This window comes from Euleptes europaea, chromosome 16 (assembly GCF_029931775.1).
Source record: "Euleptes europaea isolate rEulEur1 chromosome 16, rEulEur1.hap1, whole genome shotgun sequence".
NCBI classification, from domain to species: domain Eukaryota; kingdom Metazoa; phylum Chordata; class Lepidosauria; order Squamata; family Sphaerodactylidae; genus Euleptes; species Euleptes europaea.
The window spans coordinates 53,347,903-53,358,835 of NC_079327.1; the positions used below are offsets into that span (position 1 = coordinate 53,347,903).

At 39.8% G+C, this 10,933-nt stretch overlaps 1 protein-coding gene across 1 annotated transcript in view; it reads left to right on the forward strand.

Moving 5' to 3' along the window:
- Positions 1 to 10,032, forward strand: part of GK (glycerol kinase) — a 67,856-nt gene extending 57,824 nt beyond the window's left edge. Inside the window, exon 21 of the mRNA XM_056861808.1 lies at positions 9,599 to 10,032. Within this exon, the coding sequence (XP_056717786.1) occupies positions 9,599 to 10,032 (434 nt within the window). The remainder of the gene's footprint in view (positions 1 to 9,598) is intronic.
- Positions 10,033 to 10,933: the final 901 nt, after the last annotated feature.

Consider the following 10,933-nt stretch of genomic DNA (forward strand, 5'->3'; position numbering starts at 1 on the left):
TTCTGACAGCACATTTGCTACAGTGATTTAGCAGTGAGAGAATAGAGGGGGTAGCAGTAGTAGTCGTGTCATAAAAACCACAGAGGTTTATTTGGAGGAGTTCTTTGCCATGAAAGCAATTCAATCCAGTCTATGGAACATGTCACTGAGAAGGGAGGAATGCTTGTGTGTCTTATGTCAAAATCCTGTGCAGACTAGCTTGCTGCTTTTTAATAGCTCACAGAATCCTTCATCAGGGAAACACTTGATCTGTTCAGTATCTGGAATTACCAGTAAGGAAAGCCTGGTACCAGCTTGGAATAAAACTTGTAAAACTGGTGTTATACATTTCTTGTGACTTCTGACTTCTATCATCGAAGGCACTTGCTAGCTATTGTAAATGTCATCAGAGAAGTCATCTTTGTGTCCTAAACTCTACCTAACTGAATTCTTGCTTCTCAAACTTGAAGTGGAAATGTCGCTAATTGGCTTTTTGTAACAGGATGGATTCGTTTTAGCTATTAGTCACTGTACCATGCCTTAAGGGGCAGATAATGTCCATGATGAAAAACTGAGGCAACTGTCACAAGCAACCTCGGAGGGTTTCCAAGGCAAGAGATGAGCAGAGGTGATCTGTCATTGCCTTTCCCTACATAGCAACCCTGGTCTTCCTTGATGGTCTCTCATCCAAAGTACTAACCACTATACTGTTTTGAAGGCCAGATCAAGCTTCAAGAATCCAGAGAATTGCTTTGTCAAAGTGGAATTCTCAGAGACTACTAACTCTGGATTATAAGGCAATCTACTCATCTTTATATAGTTCTGTGGGGTACCATGTAAGCTATATTTGCATCCACTGTGCCCATTCCAGACCTCTTAATAGGAAGAGGTTGCCCCTCAAGGTAGTGCTCTTATTGTGGTTCTCATTTCTTTAAAGATTAATGGTATTGGCACCTCACTCCCTTCTGCAGTCCACAACCATCTGCGTGTCAATGGCATCCAGATCCATTGCAAGTGCTAGGCTGTTATTTACTGAAAGGCAACTAAAGTAAGTCCAGGAACTACAGAATACATTTGCTGTTTGTTCTCAAACTTTTGGTGAAAGTGTGTCTTACATCCAGCTGAAATTAAGTCAAACAGGCATTCCAGTAGCTGCAGACTTAGGGCTGATATTAGGAAGGAAATTCACATTCCTATCACACAAACTAGTAAAAAGTGAAATAACAAAAACACTAAATGGTCAGCAAGTGCTTTTCTATATTGTAGGAAGCAGATGATTGAATATCAATAGGATGTTGTCAATTTTGATTGTGCATAATATGTAATTCTACCCAGTTATCTGCCTTGAAGAAACTGGACCTTATGTATTTTAGATTTGGAGCATATCACATCTATTCTGTACATAGTCTCTAAGCAGAAGATTTGAACTGTCACTAAGTACATTGCAAGCAACTCCAGTTTATTCATCAATCTACACCCCTGCCTTATCTCCTTAGACTCAACGTGGCATATTCAACTATGGCCTGACATGTCATGGCTGAAAAATATTTTGCTCAGAATTCTTCTGAATCAACTTTGTGCTTCATCCCCAGTGTTGAAGTACATATTTAATTATATTAATTAATGTTGGTTCAGTAATTCTACCTTCTGCACCTGGACAAGGAGACACCTTGTCCTTTTTCACTTAAGTGTCCAGTTTCTGTGCTTTGTGACACAAACCAGTTCATTCATACCATCAAACAGGGCAAAGGAGAAATGTGTATTAATTACTACAGTACTCTTGCAATTTCACTGGTCCTGAACTCCATTACATTCCTAGGCATGGAAGTAAAGTGATTTTCACAGTTTGCTGTTGCTTTTAGACTCATTTATCTTCAGTATGATCCCCTTACTTTCAAAGTTTGAGATGCTTCATCGTTTAAATAGTCCCTGTTTATTTCTGGACATGTTGCAGCTCAAGCCCTAGCTAACAGAATGCCATGATAGTGGCTCAAGAAGGGAAGGCATAGCCCAGTCTCGTCAGATCTTGGAAGCTAAGCAGGGTCAGCCCTGGTTAGTATTTGGATGGGAGACCATAAAAAATACCAGGGTTGCTATGCAGAGGAAGGCACTGGCAAATCACCTATTAGTCTCTTGTCTTGAAAACCCCATAAGGGGTCACCATAAGTTGGCTGCGACTTGACAGCACTTCACACACACACACACACACACACACACACACACACACACAATAGCATCTCAGCTTGCCATTAAGCACCTGGGGCATCCTTGTTATGATTTACCCCTATATTCAATGCTAAACTGATTGTCAATGGAAAAGAGCTGTGGGAAAACTAGAGCAAATATGATGTCTTTGAGCTCAAACCAATAAATTGATCATGGTCAAATACATCCTTCAGGAAATGCAGGTAGAAAGTTCTTTTGGTTTGGGTAGGAAGTTTCATAAAGTCCACACATGCCGTTATCTTTCAGAGTTCCTTCACTGTTAAACATGTGGTATTTGTCCATTTTTCTCAAATGCTTGCCAAACATTTTCCTGTGATTCCAGCCACTTGATATGTACTATGTAGGACAAGGGTGTCGAACTCATTTGTTACAAGGGCCAGATATGACATGAATGTCACTTGGTTGGGCTGGGCCATGCCTCATCAGCCCAGATTGGGACTGATGGGGGGGGGAGTCTGCCTCAGCTGGCTCACGGGCCAGGTAAGAGTTCTGAAGGGGCTGGATCTGGCCCTTGGGCCATATGTTTGATACCCCGATGTAGGATGAACAATTTCTGGATTTAAAAAGGTAATATGTACATTCTTGGACAATTGCCTCTCTTTTTTATCATTGATAATTAAAGGAGAACATGAGTCACTAAAAGTTTCTTACCCCAAAAATAAGCAGGTCACAGGCAAAGAGCCCCTTCTTGGAAGAAGTTCCTAATCAGTTCAATTTCCCATATTTATAGAATTTTAACATCATCCCCCAAGTGACTATCACACTTGATAAGGGGGCATAGAAGGTTATCTAAACTTGAAATGTCTTCTTAAAATATATTGAAAGGTTAGTTTATTCTCGCTACTTTTTATCTTAACAAAGTCTATGTAAACATAATGATTACAAGTTTCTCATACATATAATCTTTTGGCCCTCAACCAACACACCCATCTTTGTGGCACCTTAAAGAGAAACAACATTTTCTTCCAGAATAAGCTTTTATTGACTAGAGCCCACTTCTTCGGATGCTAGGAGTGATTACTTGCTTTGAATCTATGTAGGAAGTTGGATGGGGGGGAAAGAACAAATACCAGGGACAAGAGATCATAAAACACAGGAAACGGAGTGAAATGTAATTATGTAAAATTCAAATCTAATCAGAAAGAAATAACCATTTTCTACTAACACTAAGCTAGTTAACACCTGTAATTAGTCTTCTTAACCCGTTTTTTTTTTTCAAACCTCCTATATAAAATGAATGAGGATTCGCTCAAAGTGTATAAAGAAGCAAGCTCTTATGGACAAAAGCTTATGCTAGAATAAAATGTTAGCCTTTCAGGTGCCACAAGACTTATGTGTATTTTTCCCCATGATACAGTAGCCCATGTTGACAGTCAGAAACTTAAGAAATTGCCAGGTGTTATTACCTCTTGCTAAAAAAATTTTTTAGAAAACCATCATAGGAGATACATTAAGATGTCATTTTAAATGATGGAATATTTTAATACTGATGCTATGTTTTCTTTTCAAGGTACAGCCAAGTAAGGCTGCTTCATGGATTTCCAGAAGACTGCAATATCTGTAGAGAATCCAGTGCTCTTCCAATGTGATGGCATTGTTTTGTCTCATTTATTGTCAAAATATCACCTGTGAGAATTTAGGGATGGACTTGAATGTGGAATACAAAACACTTAAAGCATTACTGCCTTTTTCGTATGGGGGAGGGGTAAAAACCTTGTTAGTTTCCTCCTCTAATACCACCTATTCATACATCTCAACCTGGAAAAAAATTGCCATTTTTAAAAAAAGCAAACTGTGGTTCAAGAACTGGGCTCTGCCTACAAGTCTGTAGAGTGATGGTGGCTCCTTCCAGTTACTATAAACTATCCATAATTAGGCCAAAGTCATCTCTGGACTAACTAATGTTACCACTGAAAACATGAACAGCCTTATCCAATCTCAGTCTTCTATTATACTTTTTTCTCTCAATTATAAAAATGGTGATTAATTTATTCATTAGTACTGAGGACACTAAATCCTGTAAATGCCACCCTAAAAGGCTAATCATGGCTTTTCCCACCACCCAAAAAAGTATTTTAAAGCTGTGGTTTTTTCTCGCTTTCATGTCCATTGGTAGGCCAGAGCTCCAAGAACCTACTTACTTGAAGTTCCCTAATACAGGCTCGATGGTTACCACTGGGAATGAAGAAAACTGGTTGTAAAGGCGTGGATTTAAGAAACTTTAGAAAGAAGCACTTCTTGTGTTCTTGGATTTTTCTGTTTGCATTTGGTGTAAAAGTGTGGACCAAAAGCTGCTTCTGGACTCAGCGTGGTGGCATGCTAAGCTGGAGAATTCGAGACACAAGTTTCAGATTCTGCGCGCCCATAATGAATACTTTCTAGGAAAGAAATTTGACATTAAGCAAAATCTGTTTCGTATTACAACTGTAGTAGAAGGGGGGCATTGTTTGGGAAAGACAGTGAAGGAAGAGAAGGATACTGAACGGGAACTGGTGTGAGAAAAAAGCAGGTAAAGGGGTACTTCTTCAACTTCCTGAATCTGACAGGATTTAAAGGTCTGTGGCTCTCTGAGATGCCAACAAAAATGTGTCCCAAGTGCTTCCCTTCTTCCATGCTGCTCCATCCCCCCCCCCCCCAATATTGCACTCAAGTTGGTCACATTACTATCTCTAGTTGGGAGATTTCTCCTTTCTATGACATTAAAATTAGTCTCTTGAACATAAGGGGATCTAGCTGAACTCATGGTCCTTCTGGATATGCAGACTCCTCAGATTGCTAGAACATACCTTAAATTTGCGGTCAGAAATGGGTCCCATGGGGAATAAATGAGAGAGCTAAATGTATTGCTCATTTTCTCCTACAAAATCTTACTAAAAGGCTTATTTTGGTAGATAAACAAGTGAGCTTGGTGTCATCTTAGCATGAAATGCACAGTACTGTGTCTAGGTAGGTACACTAGGAGCTAAAGGGATTGTGCACTCAAATTGTTTCCATATCTGTTTTGTGTGAACTGGCTTCTATCACAAGTTGTTTGTGTAGAAGCTTAAGAGAAAACTAGGAAACTTAAGAGAAAAAGTTAAGCTTTGGAAATGCTAAGTGTATCAGGTCTGTACAGGATATTTAATAGAAATCCTTTTCATTAAGTGCAATGAAAACGTTAAATGTATAATGACTGAAACTGCTGCATATATGTGTTGGTGTAAAATGTAGAATACCCTGTTTCCTCAGCATTTTCATTGTAGTCTTGGTGAATAATGGGTTCAGCATATTGATAAATGTTAATGACAAAAGGTAATTTGGATATTTGATTTGATCTGATCTGTGATTTACCTGTAAATGTCAGCTTGAGAAGAATACTTGTGAAACTCCAAAGATCAGCACAGTGACTTGGAGAATGGGTACCATAAGGCCTACGGACCAGATGGCTTGCCAAGGTTTATCCTGGAACACACAGCCTTTGTCTGCTATAATGTAGCCATTTCCTCCTTGAACTTAGCATTTTTTAGAGGGAATCGGAGACCCTGAGCTTTTCTTGGGGCAGATACATTGCTATCAATTTGTGCTTGGGAGTCTGTGTAGTGGGCGTAGTCCTGGGACAACCGTTTTGCCAGAATATTGGGTTCCTAAGATGTGATTTAAGTGCCAAACATGTACCCCCTTTCCCAAACAAATTCCCAAAAAAAATGAAATCTTAAATGAGCATAGGAAAGGCCAATTTTCTTGATTGCCTTTATGTGTGTTCTGTTGGTGTTTCACATATACTATGACTGGTGGTTTCAGCTGTGGTTTAGGGAATATGACATTAAATTATTTTTGTGAAAACAATTACTGTTTCAATTTTTATGAAATATACCTAATTCCACTGTTATTTCTACATATGTGTTGAACTAATAACAGTGGAAACCTTCACTTTTTGTGAATAGAAAGTTGTTCTTTTCCTATAAAATATAAGATTTTAAAATTCTTAAATCGACACATAGAATAGCAACACTGACTGGTATTGTGATACTAGGAATAAATGTAACAATGTCCTAAATTCTGTTGGCAATTATTTTTTGCACATATAAACCATTAATAAAATTTAAAATGCAATGTTTTGTGTGAAAATGCCTTATTTATCCAGTGCTTATTGGAGTGAACAAATCAAGTTCTTCCTTACAAAATTCTACAGTGAGCTTCTACTACTTTTCTTGCCTTAATTTCACTAGGAATTTAAACTTGATAAATACAGACTATTTTAAACTGTTTTGTGAAAGCAATAAATCCAGCATATTTTCCTCTGTATTGCACAGTTTTCCTGATCTGTGATACAAACTACATGTGGGGTTGGAGTCAACTAGGTTTTTTGGCTAATCAAAAAGGGAAGAGGAGAGACTTTAGACCAACAAAAATGCTGTACTGGAAATCATGGCATCTGCTTTGATGAAAGTCATGTGGAATGAGGTCTATAGTACGGAGAAGAATTGGGTGAGACTGAGCATGATAGTTGGCTGGATCCAGCCCTTTAGCTAATTATAGCAATTAATGAACTTACATTACCAATACAGTGATAGCTTTTGTTTAAATAGAAATCTTTAATTGTTTCATTTTATATCTAAATAAGTAGCTGTAAAAATCTTCAAGAAGCTGAGCTAGGCTCAAAAAATGTTTTAAACACACTTTCAGCTGCAATTGCATGCATTTCTTTGGCGTGGACAAGTGCTTCAGTGAGTGGATGAGGGCCTTTTCTGTTTTGCTTCTAATGTATAGTTCCACATTGCTGAAAACTTCCAAACTTGTAAGGAGAAGGAAGGGTTGCACATTCACTTCTGGAACTGAAGATCACACAGCCTTCCTTGAAAGAGAGATTTATTTATTCCTCTTTTTCAGTAGTAAAGCAGCATTGCAAACTAGTAAAGTTTTGTTTCTTTAAGTGAAGGGAGGCCTAGGTATACACAGCCTCAACATGGATAGCTTATTTATTGGACTTAGTGCAGTGAGCAGGTGCATTTGCTGATAAGACTGTGAATTCTTCCCTGCTTTGATTAATGACTGCTGTTGGGAAGGGGGCTCATCATTTTCCATTACTTGGCTTGTAATAAAAAAAGAGTTTAATAAAACTGTACACGGCTGGAAAATATTTCTGAGGAATTGGGTAGCAAGTCTGGCTCTTAGACATTTTTGTCACAGCAGCTGTTAAGGAAATACTGTCTTGGTTAATGCTCATTCCCTATTTGATCAGCTGTAGTTAGATTCTGTAGCCCAATTCATAGGACTTGCTGTTGTTTGAACAAACTATTTTGAATATTCATTTGCATGATGTTGGCTTCCAGCAGCTACAGCTGGGTTTTACTTCCTTGATAGTGTTTTTCATTATTGCTTGAATTACCCCTGCATAAATATTATAAGCAACTTAGAAGAAAATACTTAATGATCATGTCCATAAACTATTCCATGATGCAAAGCAACCTAGGATTATTGTAAATTATTTACCTTGGTGTTTTGTTCAACAAATTACATTTTTGTGAGTGCAAAATAACCATTAGTTTGGCTTCTGAAAACTACCAGATGTGTATAATTAAGCTGAAAACAATTTGTTTATAAGCTTAATTAAAAGCCCCCCTTGTGCCTATACTTCAGAAATAGAGAATGCAGGAAGACCTTTCCAAAATACAGCCTTGTCCTGGAGCAACTGGCCTTTCTGTGAAAATAAAATTTCCATTAAGAAACAAGCTTCAATCTATTATTTAAAACTTCACAGACTTAATTCATATGTGACAGACTTCATTTATATGTGGTGGAAGTGTGAGAGCTATAACGTTCTGGACTGAAATAGTGAAATATCTGCCTGTTGGAATAGAGATTGATATCCCACGTAAACCTGAGATACTGTTTGTTAAATTTAGCCCCTAACCTAACTAAAGATAAATGATGGATGGGGTTACACATGATAACTGCTGCTAGAATGGCTTTTGCCAGACATTGGAAACAAAAAACGACTCCAAAGGTAGAGGAATGGTTGGTTACAGTAAAAAATATATGTATTAATTAAGTTAACAACGTATCAGAAAAATGGTGATACAATGAACCTAGACGAGCTATGGTTACGAACGGTAAATAAAATGGAAAATCTTATAATCAAGGGTGGGAAAGGACAATTTTCTGCGATGACAGTCTAGCTATTTTATAGAGGACTAAACCGTGAAGCTGTAATATAGAAATTCAGGGTGTGTTTTCTTAAGTTTGTTTATATATATATATATATATATATATATATATATATATATATATATATATATATATATATATATATATATATATATATATATATAGTATTTTAAATTATGAAGACTGCTATATGGTTTTTTTTGTTTTTGCTGTTGTTAATTTTATTGAATAAATATAATAATAAAAAAGTAAGTAAAAAAAAAACCTGCTTCACTATTCTGTTCATAGGGGCTGTAAGGCAGTTTACAAAATCCATTTCCATAAAATACACCTGAACACTAAGCATAAAATACCCATTGCTGACTTTAGTTCCAGTTTCTACAATATACTTCTAAAAGTAGTAGTAACATCTGTTTCGCCAAGCAGAGGAGTCTCCTTTTATTGGGGGAAATTAGCTGGAGACTGGTAAAGCTTTGCAAGAGGTTGGCATGGGGATCTTTAAAACCAATTTCTATGCCAGATGAGTACACAAGTGGAAAAAGTAAATAAAGTGTTTTGTGAATGTGAAGGGTTTTATTAAAATAGTCCAATTTGTTTGCACATACACACAACATTCCCAACACATACAGAACTCAGAAAGTAAAGGATTGAGGGGGTGGTTACAAGGTTTGAAGGTACCCAGGGGAAATTATATTTACCTTCCAAAGAGTGAGAGTCGAGATAGAGACAGATGTGTGGAGACATGTAGCTACCTGCGCTACTTGCAAGGAAAGGGAAATGATACACGCAAGTATCGTGGCTCACAGCTTGGATCCAGGAAAAGTGCTAGCAATTTGCTGTGGCAAATGGGAATATATTTATACCCCAGAATGTTGCTGGAGGCTAGGTCTCACTGCGCTTGGCAATGTGTGGGAATGGCTGGTCATTGTCAGTGACAAAGGCATGATTGTTCTACATTGGATTAGGAGGGTGCAGTAGAATAGAGGAAGACACAACAAGAAATGGATTGACTCGATAAAGGAAGCCACAGCCCTCAGTTTGCAAGATCTGAGCAAGGCTGACAAAGATAGGATATTTTGGAGGACTGGGGCCATTCGCACATGGCCGTTTTCGCCCTCTTTTCTCCCGGGAATGTAGCAAATTGGCGAGGTCCCCACGCATGTGCTTTGCACAAGCGCACATTGACCCCTCTGCCTTTCACTACATTCCCGGGAGAACTAATTCTTCTGTTATTGCAACTTAAAAGGAAGCTGTGCAACAGAGGAAGGAGCTCGCCCGTGCATGCAGGGCGCCCGGATCAACTCCCCACCGGGAGACTTCCGGGCCCCAGCAGCACAATGGCAGCGACTCCTTTCCCCGCCGGGTAAAAGGCACTGCCTGGCTCCGGCGGGGAGAGGAGCAGCAGCGACGGGGGCACCTTCTCTCCCCCCTCCCAGCCATTGTTTGAAGCTCACCTCTGAGCTGCCTGCTGCCTCGATTTCCACCGTCAGAGGCAGAGCAGTGGTGGTGTCCCCTTCCGGCTCCCATGCCACGCGCTTCCAGCCTCCAGCCAGCGAAAGGTTGCTGGGTGGAGGTTTGTGGCGGCTGGAAGTGCAGGGACCTGGCACCAGAAAAGGCCGCTGCCGCTTTGCCTCTGACGGCGGGAATCGAGGCAGCAGGCTGAAGGCTGCTCAGAGGTGAGCTTCAAATGCCGGCGGGGGGGAGGGCACGGGGAGAGGGGGGGAGAGAGGCGTGGGTGGGGTGGGGAGAGGAAAAAGTGCTGCCGCCGCTGCTTTCTTCACCAGGGCCCGGCAGTGCCTTCTACCCGGTGGGGAAAGCAGCCAAATTTGTTTGCCCCAGATTATGTCCCCGTACATTCAGTTTTTTTAACTCGGGGACATAAAACGTGAGATTGGCCAGGGGCAAACAAATTCAATTATGGCCATGCCTTAATGACCATTGATTCACAGGGTCGCCATGAGTCAGAAGCGACTTGACAGCACTTAACACACACAGTAGAATAGAGCCAGGAGGTAAAGCAGATCAGAAACAATGCCTTGGTACTTGAGAGTTGAGTACCCGAGTATTGGGCTATAGAATTGGAGATTGAGGTGGGGACTGGAAAGGTTCGAGCAAGGTGAGTCAGGGCTTGGCTAACTACTACTGTGTCCATCTGAATTGAGTTTATGAGATCTGGCAAGGGGTGTCTGGCCTACTGCAGGAGAGCTAAAGGAATGCTAAAATGTCTGTCCTTTGTCTCTTTTATCTTCAGTGCACCATCAATGTTCCTTGCAGGGGAAAGCATATGAAAACAAATCTGAACATTGCCCAATCAGCTTCTGCTGCATTGGCACAAACAAGATGGATGTCAGGAGACCCCTGTCTGTCTCTGGCTATACAGCACTGTTCCATCCTTGCACAGTAGCTCCAGTCCTTGTGGGGTGTACCAAGATAGCCTTGGGCTATTAGCATACCATAACACATCCAGTCACTCATAACTCAGAGTGTCGTATGTAGCTACATCATTCTGGCCTCATGAAGGGTAAACTTAAGCCTAATTCACATAACTTTAAATATCTGTTTAGGATGTTTTGCCACAGTA